Here is an 18,917-nt window from a genome sequence, read left to right as displayed (position 1 = left end):
TTGCTAGGATAAGATTTCACATCCCATCTAATAATTTTGGCTCTATTTTTATTTTCTGATGGTGCAGTAGCTCTATATATTCCGAATGAATAAAATTCACTATAAATGTCAAGTTCAAATATTCGGAATTTTATAAATGCCCTTTATAAAAATAGAACTAGATTTCCTTCAATTTCCAAATCAAACTGAAGTAAAAGCAGTATTCAATTATTTGTTGCATTGTATTTTGTATGCTCATGTTGTAATGCAATTGCTGTTACAAAAGCTCATCTTCACATATTTGCCAGAAACAAATAGCTGAGGTCTGGCAAAAGAAAAACAATCGCTCAGTGGGGCAAAATGCTCAGATGAAAAAATAACAGGCTAACTGACAGTGTATAAATCAAACCTCAGGAACATTTTTCGGTGTATAAAAGTCTCATCATCTTCATATTCAAATCACTGACATTATTTTATGTTTCCTAAAGCACACAGGAAAAAGAATCTCCTGGAAGCAGAAATAGATACTTTGCTTCACCTTGAAGACAATAATTATACTGTTACACATTGAGGTATTACAAAGTTATCAGTAGATGCTATCAAAGGAGACTACTACATTTCTTTTTGGAGCTGTAAGATGCAAGTATATTAAGTCTGCACCATTACATATATGATTCTGTCCCACAATAACTTTCTCTTCAAGTCTGCTGATTTTTAAACTTGTGCATATATGACATGTTGAGTGTATTCGAGAATGATCAGCATCCATTCAATACAAGGAAACCACAGGACCGGTTTACCTCCACAAAACATTTTCATTGCAGCAAGTTGTAATACTTTCTTATTTTAGAATGAAAACAAAATTTATGCTTCCATAATTACAATAAGCAGCCAGCTGCTGCAGAGTTTCAGACAGGAAGTTCATCGCCTCACATAAGAAAATATTTGAAGACACAACTTGTGTTATTTATTCCTGCGGCTTAATGAATGTCTTCTTGACTTTATTACCCCTGGTGCTAGCTTCTGTTTCTTCACTTTGAAGAGCTGATCGGTCTCGCTTCTTGGTAAACTTCCTTTTTATGGTTCCCACTAAGCTTTCATACCTGGAAAAGACAAGGTTTGATAATGCTTCACTGAATGCAAATACCTTGCAGTGGTAACTATTGCACATTATCCACTAATTTGTAATATAATTTTGAAGCATTAATTCTAACTGTATAGGAAAATTTATGGAGGTAGAAGTTAGGGAATGAAAGGACAATGAAATAGGTTGCAGAGTTGAGGAAATTTGAATCATTAACATTCAAGAGTCTCTCAAGAGGACATTCTGAAGAAAGAAAGACAGGATATCTTGGTGAAAAATGTAGGGCAAGGCTGAGAAGGAAAGTAGAAAACAAGAATTTTAAAGGAGACGCAATAAGGGTGGATCAATATGAAAATCTAAAAACAGATGTCGGAGGAGGGATCAAGGTATAACTTAGTAATAAAGGCTAGACCGTTGTTTGGGCAGGGTAGCTGATACAAAATATAGACAGATGGTACGACTTTAGTGAACCTGTAAAGTTGCCACCTCTAAGCCATGTTCCCAAAGCCTTAATGACAATGCAATCATCCACAACAAAGTCAGGGATCGCAAAGAAGCCTTATTAGTGAATGAACAAACATTCTGGGGAGAAATAGTAAAAGGAACAGTGATTGTTGATCCACTTACAGTCTGCGGCAATGCTCCATGCAAGCTGTGGGTGTGTAGCTTTGGGTATTTGCGACTGTGCAGCAACCAGAAGATACCAAACAGGCTACTCACAGTGGCCCCTTTAAGACATCATGTTTGTGGCCGCACAAAAAAAAGGTACCATGCATTCAATGAATAGGTTGCACACTAAGAAATACATTTAATGAGGGCATTGATCTGAGGAGTTCAGTGGAAGATGTTCTGTGGGTTAGTACCCAACAAGTGCAATGGGCAAGAAGTAAGAGCAGAAGATGGTGTAGTTGTCGTTGCTTCTCAGATAGGTTATCTCGTTGGGGTCTTTCAGAAAACATTGCGAGAGGCAGAAAGTAGTTATGAGCTTATTTAAGGGTTCAATCATGGGATGACAAAAACAAAGGAAGGTGGAGGAATAAAACAGATTGCATTCAGGATGAGCATGACCAAAGAACTGGAGATGGAAGAATAAAAAACTGGCATTACCATATTACAGGAAGGAAAGTAAACAGGAGAGAAGGGCACCAAGAGGAGAAGAGAGAGATAGGATGGACTCAAGTTTTGGCTGGTAGCCAAAATGTACAAATAGACAAGAGGGAATTTAAATTATATAGATGGGGAGAGATGTGTTTAGATTATTAACAGGTTAGAGAGGATAGCTTACGAGAAAGCTTGAAGTTAAAGTCTGGCAGCTTGTGATGAAATTGAAGTGGACTTACAGACCAAATAAAATCAGCCAATAAAAACCTTGCGTTTATATGGCATTTTTCATGGCTACTGGATATCCATAGCACATAACGGAGTACTTTTGAAGTTGCGATGTAGGAGAGTAGTCAATACATTCAGCAAACTCCTACAAATAGCAATGTGAAAATTAATTGATAATCTGTTTTTCTTTTTTAAAATAAATTTTGAGTACCCAATTCATTTTTTCCAATTAAGGGGCAATTTAGTGTGGCCAATCCACCTACCGTGCACATCTTTTGGGTTGTGGGGGCAAACACGGGGAGAATGTGCAAACTCCACGCGGATAGTGACCCAGAGCCGTGACCAAACCTGGGACCCCGGTGCAGTAGCAGAAGGTGGAGGTCACGGAAAAGTCCCAAAGTCAGTAGAGAAAAGGAGTTTGGTCCAGGAGAAAGCGAATTGCTCTTCACGATCCAATGCAGCAGCAGAATCTGAGAAGCCACTTAAGTGTAATTGATATGGATTGCCTCAGCAAGTTTGAAACAATTGCAATATGTGAGGTTTATAAAATTATGAAATGATTTAATGCAACACATTGTGAAACTTTCACACATGAACAACAACCATTTGTTCCTCTCCACCATGCTTTGTCAGACAAGATTTTGAAACCTCAGAGGGGTCTCCTTCGAGTGAAGGAAATTATCAAGCAGCTGTCTTCCAGCAATAAAGATTATTGGACAGGTGGCTAATAACCTCTCAATAACTCACCATTGCAGCATTCAAGGGTTTCAAAATCCCACAAGTACGATAAAAAGATTCTAATGAAGACCAAGACATTTATTAACAACTATATTTTGTTTATGGATCAATTATTATATATGGACACACATATGATTAACAGTCCAAGGAAGTTCTTCTGTCAATAAGTATAGTATGATAATATTTGGCTTCACTAGAGATATCCAATTGCAACAGTGGAATGTGATACCATTGACAAGAGTTGAAATCGTGCAGTATGCTACCCTAATGATCTAAAATTTTTAAAAATAATTTGATTGTGTAAAGCTGTTCCTTGAACTGACTGATACAGAAATTATCGATCTATACCCAGAGGATGCTTCCTCTTGTGGGAGAGACTAAAAATAGGGGACAGAGTTTAAAAATAAGAGGTTTTGAAAGGAGCTCTGTTCCTTTAAAGACAGAGATTAGGAGACTTGTTTTCTTCCAAAGCGTCGCTAGTATGTGGAATTCTCTTCCCAGAAAGTAGTGGAGGCTTGGCCTTTAAATTTACGCAGGGCAGAATTAGACAGATTTTTGTTAATCAAGGGTTATGGTGGCAGACAAGAAAATTGAGCTGAGTCCACAACCAGATTCGCCATGATCTTATTGAATGGCGGACCTTGCTCAAAGGGCCAAAGGGCCTCCTCCTGCTCCTATGTTTTGAACCCTCCTGCATGCTTTTTGATACAATGCGATGCATTGTTCAGTGTATGTAATTATTTTTCATAGTGATGCTGCTTAATATCAGACTGATTGCACCAATAAATCTATTCATCCTAATCTTTTCCCTAAACTTGGGGTCATTACCTCTAGTTATAGTTCAATGGTTAACTAATCCTTTTCTGTTTAAACGCCAACATTATTTTCATGGTTTAAGATTATTGTAATGATAGAAAAAGCCACTTTTCAATGATATACTGCAACAACTCAAACTATTGCGCCTATAGCATCCATCATTTACCTTAAAATATGTACTGCATCTTTAACTTTGACATATTAAATATATTCTGCATTCTGTGTCTGAGAGATAAATGCAGCCCAATACTTTGAATCACACCTCTTGGATATATAATAGCTTACCTCCTAGCCATTTCTACATCTGAAACATCTACCTCCATCTTAACGTCTTCGTCAGGCTCTTCATTTTCATTCTGGGAATACATCTGCGCAACTAGTTTCTGGAATAAAGGCAATGCTTATCTATTAACTCTACTATTTAGACATTTTGCTGAATGTTAGATTGTCTTGACAATAAGACATACATTTCTGTTATGATTTACTCTCCAAATTTAAAACCAATAGAGAGACACTTAGTTATTAAGATATGTAATTTGCTGGTACTTGCAGGACATATTAAAATTAATAGAGGTTTTTTTATTTGTTCTTAGGCGTGTGCAATACTGACAAGGTTCTGTGAATAATCAAGATTGCCTCAATTCAGCACGGTAGCCTTGTGGATAGCACAATTGCTTCACAGCTCCAGGGTCCCAGGTTCGATTCTGGCTTTGGTCGCTGTCTGTGCGGAGTCTGCACATCCTCCCAGTGTGCGTGGGTTTCCTCCGGGTGCTCCGGTTTCCTCCCACAGTCCAAAGATGTGCAGGTTAGGTGGATTGGCCATGATAAATTGCCCTTAGTGTCCAAAATTGCCCTTAGTGTCCAAAATTGCCCTTAGTGTTGGGTGGGGTTACTGGGTTATGGGGATAGGGTGGCGGTGTTGACCTTGGGTAGGGTGCTCTTTCCAAGAGCCGGTGCAGACTCGATGGGCTGAATGGCCTCCTTCTGCACTGTAAAATTCTATTCTATTCTATTCTAATTCATATTGATTGCTTTTATATAGAGTGGCTTGCTCGGCCTCTTCAGATGACATTAATAGTGATCCACAGTGCAAGACTGAAGTCACATGTTGACCAGTTGGGGCTTTCTAGAGGACATTGGTGAACTAGTTGTGTTTTTAAAACTGGGGTTGGATCACATATTATCAGATTTATTGAATTAATTCTCAACGTCGAAATGGCCATTTTAGGATTTGAATATATGACTTTGGTCTTTCCACCGTGGGCTGCATGGTGACACAGTGGTTAGCATTGCTGCCTCACAGTGCCAGGGACCCGGGCTCAATTCCGGCCTCGGGTGACTGTCTGCATGGGGTTTGCACATTCTCCCCATGTCTGCGTGGGTTTCCTCTGGGTGCTCCGGTTTCCTCCCACAGTCCAAAGATGTGCAGGTTAGGTGGATTGGCCATGCTAAATTGCCTCAGTGTCCAAAAGGGTAGGCGGATTTACTGGGTTACAGGGATAGGGTGGGGTGTGGGCCTGGGTAGGGTGCTCTTTCCAAGGGTCGGTGCAGACACAATAGGCCAAATGGCCTCCTTCTGCACTGTAGGGATTCTATGGTTCTAAGTACCACATCACTGTTTAATCTAAACTTACTCTCTTTCACACATGTTGGCATGTTGTTCGGATGAATTTAGCCCAAGTGAGACACACAAATTATGTTCCATGTCACCCGCAGATGGCTTCTGCTTTCAGTGGCTTTCATATGTGTATCACTTCTGCAAATCTTGTATTTTTGTTACTTAATACAAAAGTCCAGCTTTATTTTAAAAAAGTACAATATTCATGGATAAAAGTGTTTGACACAAACAGTAGTTGCATTAAAAAAAAATTAATTTTAAAAGTGCCCTAGGTTAAAATCTCCTTCTGAAAGTACTGCACACTCTTCACTTTGTGTGTCTCCTTCAAAGTCCTCATTGTTAAGTCTTGTTGTCAATTTGCACTAAAGTGATCCATACCAATTTATTTATACTTGCATCAAAACGATGTCTCTTTTCTGACTTCACCTTACACATCCACTTCCTCACACAACTTCACAAATCTTGCCATCTTGCTTATCGACAAGGTTCTCTCAAATGCTCCCTCAACCATGCATTTTTCCCCTCCTACCCCCACCAAGCTGAACTCCTGCTACTGGCAAAAAACACACACCCTTACAGTTCCTTATCAGTGTATGCTTTAACTCAAAACTTTTTCCATTGGCCCTTCACCACAATATCTTCACCTTTATAGGCTTGCTCAGCAATTTCACTCCTGCTTTTCATGGAATCATAGAATTTTACAGCACAGAAGGGGGCCATTCAGCCCATCATGTCTGCGTTGATCCTCTTGAATGAGTTATTAAATTAGTCCAAATGTTTTGTTCTTACCCCATACCCATTAAATTTTAATGTTAGATATATATCCGCGCTACTTATAAAGACCATTATTATGATTTGGCTTACAGCATTGCCTCGGTCACCCATTTGGTATCCTAACATGCCTGTCTAAAAATAAAGTCCTCTAAATTCTGCTTTCATTCTTTGCAATGATGAGCATACATTTATGCTCTACAAGTTGCCTCATTGAGCACTACGCAAATATTTGCTCAACCAGTTTACCTCATCAAATCCACCATAACTCTGAGCCCCACCATCAGGTCTCAACTTTTTTTTATTCCAATGAAAAAGGCACCAGTTTCTTTAATCTCTCATCTCCCCACACAAAGCATTCTATAAGGTACCACACAAAAAACTACTTGATAAGAGGCGCTGGTGTTGCAGGTAGTATATTAGTGCATATAGAGGATTGGCTAATTAAAATTGGGATAATAGGGGTATTTTGAGAATGCCAACATGTAACTTGTGGAATACCACAGGGATCAGTGCTGGGGCCACTATTATTCACAATATATAACGACTTGGATGAGGGAAGTGAATGCACTATTGCCAGGTTTATGGATGACACAGAAATGGGTGGGAAGGCAAGGAGTGAGTATGATGCAAAGAATCTGCAGAGGGATATAGACAGGTTAGGTTACTGGGCAAAAACCTGTCAGATGGAATAAGATGCAGCAAAATGTGAAGTTATGCACTTTGGTAGGAAGAATGAAAGAACTGAATATTATAAAAATGGAGAAAGACTGCACAAAGCTGTAGCACAGAGGGATTTGGGTGCCTAAATCACGAAAAGCTAGCATGCAAGTTCAGCAGGTAATAGGGGAGGAAATGGAATGTTGGCCTTTATTTCAAAGGGATTGGAGCACAAAAATATGAAAGTCTTGCTAAAACCATACAAGACACTAGTCAGACCAGACCAGGAATACTGTGATCCCCGTATCTAAGGAAAGATATACAGGCTTTGGAGGCATTCCAGAGAAGGATCACTGGTTGATCTCATGTATTGAGAGATTTTTTTTATGAGGAGAGATTGAGTAGGTTGGGCCTGTACACAATGGAGTTTAGAGGAATGAGACACAATCTTTTTGAGATATATAGGATTGTCAGGGGGCTTGACAGGATGTTGAGACGTTGGTTCCCCTTCTGGGAGAGTCTAGGACTGGCGGGCATAATCTCAATAAGTGGTCGCCTATTTAAGACAGAGATGAGCAAGAATTTCTTCTCTCAGAGGGTGTAGAATTCTGTAACGCAGAGGGTTGTAGAGGCTGGGTCGTTAAGTGTGTTCAAGGCTGAGACAGACAGATATTTAATCAGTAAGGGACTCAAGGATTACGGGGATAAGGCGGAAAGTGGAGTTGAGAACTATCATGTACGGTTAGGTGGATTGGCTAAATTGCCCTCAGTGTCCAAAAAGGTTGGGTAGGGTTACTGGGTTTCAGGGGTAGGGTGGAGGTGTGTGCTTAAGTAGGGTGTACCTTCCAAGGGCCGGTACAGACATGATGGACCGAATGGCCTCCTTCTGCACTGTAAATTCTATGATGATTTTATGAGATCAGTCATGATCTTATTGAATGGCAGAGCAGACTCAATGGGTCAAATAGTCTACTTCTGCGCCCACGTTTTATGGGCACTGACTTTGCCTTAAAGGTCCTTGGCACTAGTGCCCTAACTTTCTCTTAAAGTAACTATATCCTAATCAGTAATCTTCACAACCCCCACCACCACACCAGTCCTACCTCACCAATTTGGAGTAGCATCATAAAGAAGTTAAGCACACCATGCATCCAGTAATATATTTTATTAACTCTTTTATGGGAAGTGGGCATCGCTGGCTGGGCCACCATTTATTGCCCATCTCTAATTGCCTTGGCGGGGCAGATAAGAATCAACCACATTGCTGTGGGTTTGGGGTCATATGTAAGCTGTACCAGGTAAGGACGGCAGATTTCCTTCTCTACAGGATGGGTCATTTACCAGATGGGTAATCCGCTACAATCGACAATGGTTTTCATGCTCATCATTAGACTTTTAAGTTAACATTTTTAAAAATGGAGTTCAAACATCACCCTCTGGCATGGTGGGATTCGAACCTGGGTCCCCAGAACATTGCCATGGGTCTCTGGATTGCCAGTCCAATCACAATGCCACTACCTCCCCTGTTTCATAGCTATTCCCAACTTAACTTTATACCACTGAAATTTAAAATTTACAGAACTGCAGTTGTATGAAAGTGCTGATAAATTCAGCATTTAAAAGGTGACTGAAAATCAAGACATAAAATTGGATTGCCTGTACAACATACCTCTATCTCTGGATTAAAACCTTTAAAGGACATTCGGCCAAACAGTATGTCTTCACATGGCACAAAACTCTTTTCTTCAATAATGTGACTCCTGAAACATATTAATAATTTGGTAGATTTAGCTACGAAGGAAAATATTTGCGAGTGTGGAAAATAAAACACCTGGATTATTCAATGGACAGAAGTCACAGGTAATCATTCTGCTTGCTGCTACAACAGGCTTACTGAAAAATTAAACATTGTTTTTGCACAGAAAATGTGTAATAACTTGGATTTTTCATTCCGATTCTCAAACATTTTACTTCCTTCAGCTGATTAAAAAGACACGCTAATTTCACATCTAAAGATGAACATGTATCTCTTTACCAACTTTAATTTTTCCTTCCTAAATTGTAACACAAATTTAAAAATAACCTAGACTTTTTTCTGGTCTTTCTGTCAGTATTTTTGTTTTTAAAAATATTAATGTATTGGAATTATTCATTAATCATTCTCATACAGGCTGTGCAAGGCCAAGGTGATGTATTATCTGTCATGCAGGTTATTATTTTGTAAATTACATATACTAAAACCATGAAATTAAAAGACATTTGCATTTCTTTATGAATGACATGCCAAATATACAATTATACAATAAAATATCTGTTTACACATTGCCTCTGAAAAATGAATCAATGATTTGCATAATTTATAAATTATATGGCCCGTAACTTCCTGCGTCATTCACACATGTGTGGCATGACGACCCGGAAGTATGGGCGCTCAGGCACACGCACTGGAAGCACGTGGCGGTTAAACACCCAGCTGATTTTTTTTCCCTTGCTTGAAGCCCTGTGCTGCTGAATGAAAAATTCAGCTGCAATGCTAACTTGGGCCACCTATCCGGATTTTTAGGGACTATTTACACTTTTTTATTTCCATGGAAATTCAGTTAGCAGAGGCAGGAGACACCTGGAGACATTTTTTTGGTAGGTTAATATTATTAGTGTTTAGCGTTTATAATTATGTTTCAAATGCAAATAAAATGAAAGGAAGATATATACTTATTTTTTTTAAACTTTGGTTTGTCATGAGGCTGCTAATTCCATTAAAAAGGCTACTTCATTGTATAAAGTGAGTTTGAAGTCACAGAAGGTGAAAGGGTTATGCTTTTTACACTGTGGTCTGTAATGAGGATGTTAATTCCATTAAAGGAACTATAATGGTTAGAATGCGGTGATCACTTGCTAATGGGAATGGTTGTCCACCTAAGATACTCGGCGTTACTAGTTAAGGGGCCTGTGGGTCCTTGCGTGGCTGATGAGCCCGATCCAAGAGCCGCTTCATCAATCACTCACTCGGCAGGAGTTTCCCGAAGGTGACATCGGTCCTTAGATGCGAAGTCGCGGGTATTCCTTTCTCAGGCCCCTTTTCCGGGCCTCCTCTTGCCGTTGGGTGTTCTTGAAGAATTGTAAACCTTCAATCAGGAGGTTCCTCCAAGTAGGTCTCTGCTGAGCAAAGGTCTATGTTCCAGTTCTTGAGGTAAGCCTATAAGGTGTTTCGAAGAGCTTCCTTTGTCCTCCTCTTGTTTGGGATCCTTCCTTGAATTGGGTGAAGATGATTTGTTTGGGCAGTTGGGACTCTGAGATCTGAGACATATGGGTGGCCCGGTGGAGTTGGTTTTGGATGATCATGGCCTTGATACTGGTGCTATTGACTCCTAATGCTAGCACGCATGTCCTCCCAATGTATTTTAAGCTGAATTGTTTACAACTCTCCCTGACGTAATGTTCATCCTTAAAAGCCTCCGTGTTTACTTCAACTGGTTTAACAAAGCTTAATGCCTTAGTTCATATATGCAAGCCTCCTTTTAACTAATATGAATATCTGTCCGACAGGTATTGTCGCGAATCAATCACCCACAACCTAAGAGTGTACTGGCAAAGGACATTGCTAAATTATGCCAGAGGTGATGTGTGCCAGGAGCTGCTGCTTCAGCAGCTGCTGCTTTCAGACGTTGAGCTTGTCAATTAACAACTGACATGACAAAACCTTCCCTTTTCCCCCTTCTTCCCTCCCTCCCCTTTGCAAGCAGACCCCCGTTGTGTTTAAGTGAGAAAATATATTTTATTGCATGAAATTTGTAAAAGTTATGGTAGTTTTATGTCATTGTTCAGCTGATGAAATGAAATGAAAATTGCTTATTGTCACAAATAGGCTTCAATGAAGTTACTGTGAAAAGCCCCTAGTCACCACATTCCGGCACCTGTTCGGGGAGGCTGGTATGGGAATTGAACCGTGCTGCTGGCCAGCCTTGACCTGCTTTAAAAGTCAGCTATTTAGCCCAGTGTGCTAAATTAAACATTTATGTTAAATGTTAACTGTTTTCAAAGTTTTGTATTTATAAAATTATTTTTTGTTCATAAATGTTTTAACTTTACAAGCTTCCAATGTCTTACTGAAACATCTGAAGACAATATTTAATTATGAGATAATTTTAAATGAACAAGATAATTGAAGTAAACAAGGCAGAAACATATTTAACACGGGTAACACAGTGGCACACTCGTTAGCACTGCTGCCTCCAGGGACCCATGTTCAATCGGACCTTGGGTGTTTGTACATTGTCCCTGTGTCTGCATGGGTTACCTAGAACCATGGAATTCCTAGAGTGCAGAAGGAGGCCATTCCGCCCATCAGGTCTGCACTAACATTCTGAAATAGTATCCTACCTGGATCCACTCACTGGCCCGCAGTCACTAAGTCAAGAGACAATAAGTAAACTCTGCAAAACATTTTCAAATGCATTCAAAGAAAAGTTGTTACTTTTGACAACTAGAACTCAGTCTTTGGTTGTTATGGCATTACCTTTTCAATAATGATCTGCAGTTTACAAAGACAAAAAGGCATATCAAATGTTGTTGTAATTAGCAAATGTTTCTCGCTACTATTAAGCTCTTCAGATAATTACGAGAAGTGACAGTGAGGAGCTGGCAAACAAAAAAATGTCATTATTTCCCACAAATTCATATGAGTGAGCAGTCTCTATTATGTCAGCAGGTAACTGGAAAGAAAATAAATGGGCCGATATCAAAAGGAGAGTGTTATAACTGTAAGCGATTTAATGAGAAAGTACAGTGAACTCCACTACAAATATTTAAACAACATATAAGCAGGAGCTGAACACTGGTTAAGCTAAAAGGGGTGGTTGAGTAGGCTTTTGAATAAATTAAGTTAGAAGACAATATGGTCTTGGCAGAGCAACACTGGAGGTCGCTACCAATAGGGCAGAGACTGGTCTTTGATAGTGGCACAGAGGATAGTGAGTGCAAGTCATAAGCTTGAGCTGTAAGTGTGGAGCTTATTTTGCATCAACAGGAGTGACTGGGACATCAGTGTTGACATCTTCCTGTATATATTTAATTTTCTGGAAGTGCCAATGCAGACAGATAAAGCCACATAAAAAGGTCAGTAGAAAATTGGATTTTTTAAATAAGGGCTTAGAGTACAACAGCAAAGTACCTGCAGCACTAATGAATTTATACAAATCATTGGTTGCGCTACAGGTAGAGTATGCTGCATAGTTTTGGGAGCCCTATAATAGAAAAAACATTAGACAGAAGAGTCCAATTATTATAGATTCTCCAGGATTATCGCAGTAACAAGGTACTACAGTTATGAGAGACTTGAAATGGTACAACTATTTCCATTGGCGCACATGGGCTAACAGGAAATTTAAGTGAGATTTAAAAATGTTGTAGTTTGGATATAGTGAAGAAAGATTTGCCTTTATACATCTGCTTTCACAATTTCAGAATTTCCCAAAGCACTTGAAAGCCAATGAAATACATCTTCTAAAGTGTAGTCACTATTGTAAACTAAGAAATATGGCAGCCAGGTCCTACATAGCAAGCTCCCCAAAACACCAATATGATTTTTTCTTTAAAGTATCCAATTCCCCCCCACCCTCCCCCTCCAAATAAGGGCAATTTAGCATGGCCAATTCACCTACCCTTCACATCTTTGAGTTGTGGGGGTGAGATCCACGCAAACATAGGGAGAATGTGCAAACTCCACATGGACAGTGAGCCGGGGCCGGGATTGTCCCCGGGTCCTCAGCGCTGTGAGGCAGCAGTGCTCACCACTGCATCACTGTGCCACCCTACAGGAATGTGATAATAACCAGAGAACCCATTTCTAGATGTTGGTTGAGGGATAAATATTGACCAGGACACCAAGAACTTCCTGACTCTGCTTTGAAATAGTGCCACAGGATCTTTTAAGTGCACCTCAAAGGAAGATGGGGCCTCGTTTAACATTTTAGAGACATAGCAGCACAGAAGGACGCTATACCAGCTCTGGCAGAGAAATTCAATCAGTCCCATTTGCATGCTCTATCCCCATTGCCCTGCAAATTTATTTTCCTCCAATGCCTATTCAATTTCCCTTTGATATCATTCATCATTTCTGCTTCCACCTCTCATATATGCAATGAATTCCAGGTCATTACAGCTTGCTACATATAAAGGTCTTCCTCACATCCCCCCGCATCTCTTGCCTAAAACCATAAAGTTGTGTCCCCTGGTCATTGCACCATCAGATAATGGGAACAGGTTTTCTTTGTCTACATTATTTAACGTTATGACAATCGTGCACACCTCTATCAAATGTCCCCTCAATCTCCTTTCTCCCAGGAGAACTGTAGCCGAACCAATGTTTTCTATAAATCCATCAGACCTGCAACCTAACCCTGTAGCCAAAATCTCCAATTCCCGGAACCATTCAAGTAAATCTCCGCACGCTCACGGGCACGCATTGTTGGATATTTTGACACATCACAATGTGGTTTTGACAATATACACAAAATAAACCCCAATTACCATTTGAGTGTGGGAAATTTTCATAAGTTAAAAACGTATCCAAAAATTACTAACAACAAACGCGTTGAGATCAAGATCTGCGACTGAAATGAAAGAAAGATATAAAGAGTGCAATTGGAGCACTGGGCAAGGCTTACAGACTGCGAGGGAAATGGACCATCTGTTAAGGTGCCCGAAAAATAAGGGACACATATTTTAAGCAGATAATTGTGCATTGACTTGGCCATCGTTCAACCTATATATTGCTTTTCCATTCTGTTTTAGTTGTACTGATCACTCGTCTCTGTACATGCACCACTCCTGACCTTATGCTGCAGAGTTTCAAGTCAATTATGGCCTCCTTCCCAGATGAACAATATGTACCGCAAATGTAATAGGAGATGACATTTGAACTTTGGGATTTTGTTCACAGAAAAATAACAGACTGATTATTAACTCAGTACTAGCAAATAATTTTCAACTTGTTTCTCCCCTCTAATGCTTCCATCGCTATCCCCATTCTCATTCTGGTTCCAGTGCCCAGACTACATTTCAGAAACTTAAGTCATTTAGCTTTATCCAGCTAACCTTATCAAATGCAAATGTCAACTGGTGAACTTGCATTCATGCCTTTGGGCTATTAGAAGTAAAGCTTTTTGGAAGACTCATACTGAAAAAAAACCATGTTGCATTTATAATACAGGAAGATGTGCTGTATGGCAATTTCCACAGCTGTTGATTTTATCATTATGCTGAATTTATGACTTTAAGCCGCAAACACACTGACCCCAGATAGTTTAGGAAGAAGAAAGTAAAAGGAGGCTTGATGAGCAATGTATTTACTGATTTAAACGTCTATTATTCATACATTTACATCAGGTTTTTCTGATCTGTTTCAAATTTTCTAACATAATCCAGCAAAAATGAAAGAATATATATTTTTTAATTCTTTGAACAATACCTTTCTCCACAAACCATAACTCACATAATTTAGTTTGATCAATCTGGGTAAACTTCTCAGCCTCTTCCTAAAGTCTCCATCATCAAAGATGATTAGCCTTCAGCTAATTTCATTACTCTACACAACATTAAGCAATGGTTCAGTACGACTACAGGCTGCATCAACATTCCAGCTGTAGTTCCAGCATAGGGCCGGCCCCGATCCACACTGTTCCAGTACAGCTACAGCTTTGGCATCTACCCAACAATGTGGAAAATTGCAAAGATATGTATTGTTCACAGAAATCAGTACAATTCTAACCTCACTTTATATCATATCTCAGGTCAATGACCTTTTATCAGAGCTACTTTTATTTCAGATTTCCACTATCTGTAGTTTCTTCCTTTTTTCACACAAACTAGGGTTGTATTCCCTGGAATTTAGAAGGCCAAGGGATGATTTGATCGAAGTTTTCAATGAATTCCAGGAAACAGATAATGTGGAGTCAGAGAAGCTAATTCTGCTGATTGGAGCCTCTAAAGCTGCACAAATGCACAGCCATGCAGCAATGGGGAACAGATGCATGCATGGCCCTGCGCTAATCTTAAAAGGACGCCCGAGTGGAAAAGGTCATAATGCGCTGCAAAAATAAATTAGAGGGAACATTGGTTGGGGAATTTAGGACTAAGGGACAAAGCCAAAAATTAGAGCCAGATTTTTCAGGTGAGAAGTGAGGAAACAATTCTACACACAAAGGACAGTAGGCCTTTGGAGCTCTCTTCTGCAAAACAGTTAGCACAAAATCATTTATTGATTGTAAATCTCAAATTGATAGATCTCTGTTAATCAGCGATATTAAGGGATATGTGGCAAAGGCCCATTGGTTAAGTTACAGATCAGCCATGATTTTACAAGAGGCTTCAGGGTCAAAATGGCCCACTGCTGTTACTATTATCTTGCCAATTTCTGCCCAATCAGCCTACTTCCAATCATCTATATAGTAGTGATCGGAATTCTATCAAGCAGCACTTACTCACTGATACTCTATAGAAGGCTGTACTCTATAGAAGGCTGTGGGCAGCACGGTAGCATTGTGGATAGCACAATTGCTTCACAGCTCCAGGGTCCCAGGTTCGATTCCGGCTTGGGTCACTGTCTGTACATCCTCCCCTTGTGTGCGTGGGTTTCCTCCAGGTGCTCCGGTTTCCTCCCACAGTCCAAAGATGTGCAGGTTAGGTGGATTGGCCATGATAAATTGCCCTTAGTGTCCAAAATTGCCCTTAGTGTTGGGTGGGGTTACTGGGTTATGGGGATAGGGTGGAGGTGTTGACCTTGGGTAGGGTGCTCTTTCCAAGAGCCGGTGCAGACTCGATGGGCCGATGGCCTCCTTCTGCACTGTAAATTCTATGATAATCTATGATAATCACCACCTTCTCCAGGGGAATTAAGGATGGGCAACACATTCTAGCCTCGGCAGTGATGCTTACATCACAGACAATTTTTTTTAAAAAATGATTGATGGGTTTCGTAAGTACCACCCAATTCCAAACCTCATTGCAACCTCAGTCTAAACATGCACACAAGAGCTGAATTCCAGGTGTGAAAGTGGGTGTGACTGCCTTTGACAACATTTGACCTACTGTGACATCAAAGAACTTTAGTAACTCAAATGTCAGTGGTGTCAGGGAGAAAACTCTGCCATGGTTGGAGTCATACCTGACAAGTAAAATTCTTGTTGGTCAATACCCTGGAATTTTCTATTTAACAATATTATGGGAAAACTTTCACAATAAAGATTAAAACGTCTCCGAAAGACACACCACCACCTTCTTAGAGCAACTGGACATTGTTATGGGCCAGGGTTTAGAGAACCCCGAAGTGTATCATGGAGTTTACCTGACCGACAACTTTTAATAGATTGTGGTATGGGGAGCACACGCCCACTCTACAGGTGTGGTACAGCAGAAATGGAAAAGTATTTTTTAAAGCAAAACAATGTTTATTTTATGAACCCAAGTTAACCTTTTTAAAACAAACAGTGAACATCTTAGCAACCATTAATTCAAATACAACCCCCAAAGAAAACAACACTAAGTAATCCGTAAGCTGTCCTTTTAACATCCAGAAGACTTAAAAAAAAACCTTTAAACAGAAGCACATCAGGTTAAATTCACTACTGCGAGCAGTTATTGGTTTTAAATCACCAAAAGATCGATTTACAGTCTTTAGATTACAGAGGGAGACTCTAATACACCTTCTGGCTGTGACTGCAACTATACAGCTCTGAAAACGAAACTAAAACACACCCTGCAGCAAACAGCCTAAAACGAAAGTAAAAAGCTGACAGACAGCCCAGCTCCACCCCTCTCTGACATCACTGCAGTAATAAACACCCATTTCTTAAAGGTACTCTCACATGACAACATGCACAATACATTCTAGCCTGCCAATAACATCCCCAGCGACCAAGGTAATTACATTAATCTCTGATCCACCAACAAATTGAATTTATATAGCATCTTTGATATAGCAAAATGTCCCATGGCACTTCACAAGATAAGATAAGATAATAAGATAATCTTTATTATTGTCACAAGTAGGCTTACCGTAACACTACAATGAAGTTAATGTATAAATCCCCTAGTCGCCACACTCCGACATCTGTTCGGGTACACCGAGGGAGAATTCAGAATGTCCAATTCACCGAACAGCATGTCTTTCGGGACTTCTGGAAGGAAACCGGAACACCCGGAGGACACCCCGCAGACACGGGGAGGACGTGCAGACGCCGCACAGACAGTGACCCAAGCGAGAATTGAACCCAGGCTCTGGAAGCAACAGTGCTAGGGAGATATCAAACCAAAATTTGACACTAAGCCACAGAAGGTGACTAAAGGTTTGGTCAAACAGGTAGGTTAAACGTAGTGTCTTAAAGGACAGAGAATGTGACTGAGAGAGAGATGGGGGGGGAGGAGGAGGGGAGAGAGGGAGAGAGAGAGAGAGAGAGAGAAGGGGGGAGAGAGAGAAGGGGGGGAGAGAGAGAAGGGGGGAGAGAGAGGGGGGGGGAGAGAGAGGGGGGGGGAGAGAGAGAGAGGGGGGAGAGAGAGAGGGGGGAGAGAGAGAGGGGGGAGAGAGAGAGGGGGGAGAGAGAGAGGGGGGAGAGAGAGAGGGGGGAGAGAGAGAGGGGGGAGAGAGAGAGGGGGGAGAGAGAGAGGGGGGAGAGAGAGAGGGGGGAGAGAGAGAGGGGGGAGAGAGAGAGGGGGGAGAGAGAGAGGGGGGAGAGAGAGAGGGGGGAGAGAGAGAGGGGGGGGAGAAAGAGGGGGAGAGAAAGAGGGGGAGAGAAAGAGGGGGAGAGAAAGAGGGGGAGAAAAAGAGGGGGAGAGAAAGAGGGGAGAGGAAAGAGGGGAGAGAAGAGGGGGAGAGAAAGAGGGGAGGAGAGCGAGGGGGAGGAGAGCGAGGGGGAGGAGAGCGAGGGGGAGGAGGAGAGCGAGGGGGAGGAGAGCGAGGGGGAGGAGAGCGAGGGGGAGGAGAGCGAGGGGGAGGAGAGCGAGGGGGAGGAGAGCGAGGGGGAGGAGAGCGAGGGGGAGGAGAGCGAGGGGGAGGAGAGCGAGGGGGAGGAGAGCGAGGGGGAGGAGAGCGAGGGGGAGGAGAGCGAGAGGGGGAGAGCGAGAGGGGGAGAGCGAGAGGGGGAGAGCGAGAGGGGGAGAGCGAGAGGGGGAGAGCGAGAGGGGGAGAGCGAGAGGGGGAGAGCGAGAGGGGGAGAGCGAGAGGGGGGAGCGAGAGGGGGAGAGCGAGAGGGGGAGAGCGAGAGGGGGAGAGCGAGAGGGGGAGAGCGAGAGGGGGAGAGCGAGAGGGGGAGAGCGAGAGGGGGAGAGCGAGAGGGGGAGAGCGAGAGGGGGAGAGCGAGAGGGGGAGAGCGAGAGGGGGAGAGCGAGAGGGGGAGAGCGAGAGGGGGAGAGCGAGAGGGGGAGAGCGAGAGGGGGAGAGCGAGAGGGGGAGAGCGAGAGGGGGAGAGCGAGAGAGGGGGAGAGCGAGAGGGGGAGAGCGAGAGGGGGAGAGCGAGAGGGGGAGAGCGAGAGGGGGAGAGCGAGAGGGGGAGAGCGAGAGGGGGAGAGCGAGAGGGGGAGAGCGAGAGGGGGAGAGCGAGAGGGGGAGAGCGAGAGGGGGAGAGCGAGAGGGGGAGAGCGAGAGGGGGAGAGCGAGAGGGGGAGAGCGAGGGGAGGAGAGCGAGAGGGGGAGAGCGAGAGCGAGAGGGGGAGAGCGAGAGGGGGAGTGCGAGAGGGGGAGTGCGAGAGGGGGAGTGCGAGAGGGGGAGTGCGAGAGGGGGAGTGCGAGAGGGGGAGTGCGAGAGGGGGAGAGCGAGAGGGGGAGAGCGAGAGGGGGAGAGCGAGAGGGGGAGAGCGAGAGGGGGAGAGCGAGAGGGGGAGAGCGAGAGGGGGAGAGCGAGAGGGGGGAGAGCGAGAGGGGGAGAGCGA

The 18,917-nt window shown here is 42.4% G+C and overlaps 1 protein-coding gene across 1 annotated transcript in view; it reads right to left on the bottom strand.

Moving 5' to 3' along the window:
* Nucleotides 1–432: 432 nt before the first annotated feature.
* mphosph6 (M-phase phosphoprotein 6) overlaps nucleotides 433–18,917 on the bottom strand; it is a 62,019-nt gene continuing 43,534 nt past the window's right edge. Inside the window, exons 3-5 of the mRNA XM_072517915.1 lie at nucleotides 8,665–8,755; nucleotides 4,232–4,329; nucleotides 433–1,082 (exon numbers count right to left, since the gene is read on the bottom strand). Coding sequence (XP_072374016.1) covers nucleotides 947–1,082; nucleotides 4,232–4,329; nucleotides 8,665–8,755 — 325 coding nt within the window. The 3' untranslated portion in view covers nucleotides 433–946. The remainder of the gene's footprint in view (nucleotides 1,083–4,231; nucleotides 4,330–8,664; nucleotides 8,756–18,917) is intronic.

This window comes from Scyliorhinus torazame, chromosome 10, assembly GCF_047496885.1.
Source record: "Scyliorhinus torazame isolate Kashiwa2021f chromosome 10, sScyTor2.1, whole genome shotgun sequence".
NCBI classification, from domain to species: domain Eukaryota; kingdom Metazoa; phylum Chordata; class Chondrichthyes; order Carcharhiniformes; family Scyliorhinidae; genus Scyliorhinus; species Scyliorhinus torazame.
Note: the sequence above shows the minus strand (reverse complement) of the source record. Positions and strands in the feature narration are given on the sequence as shown.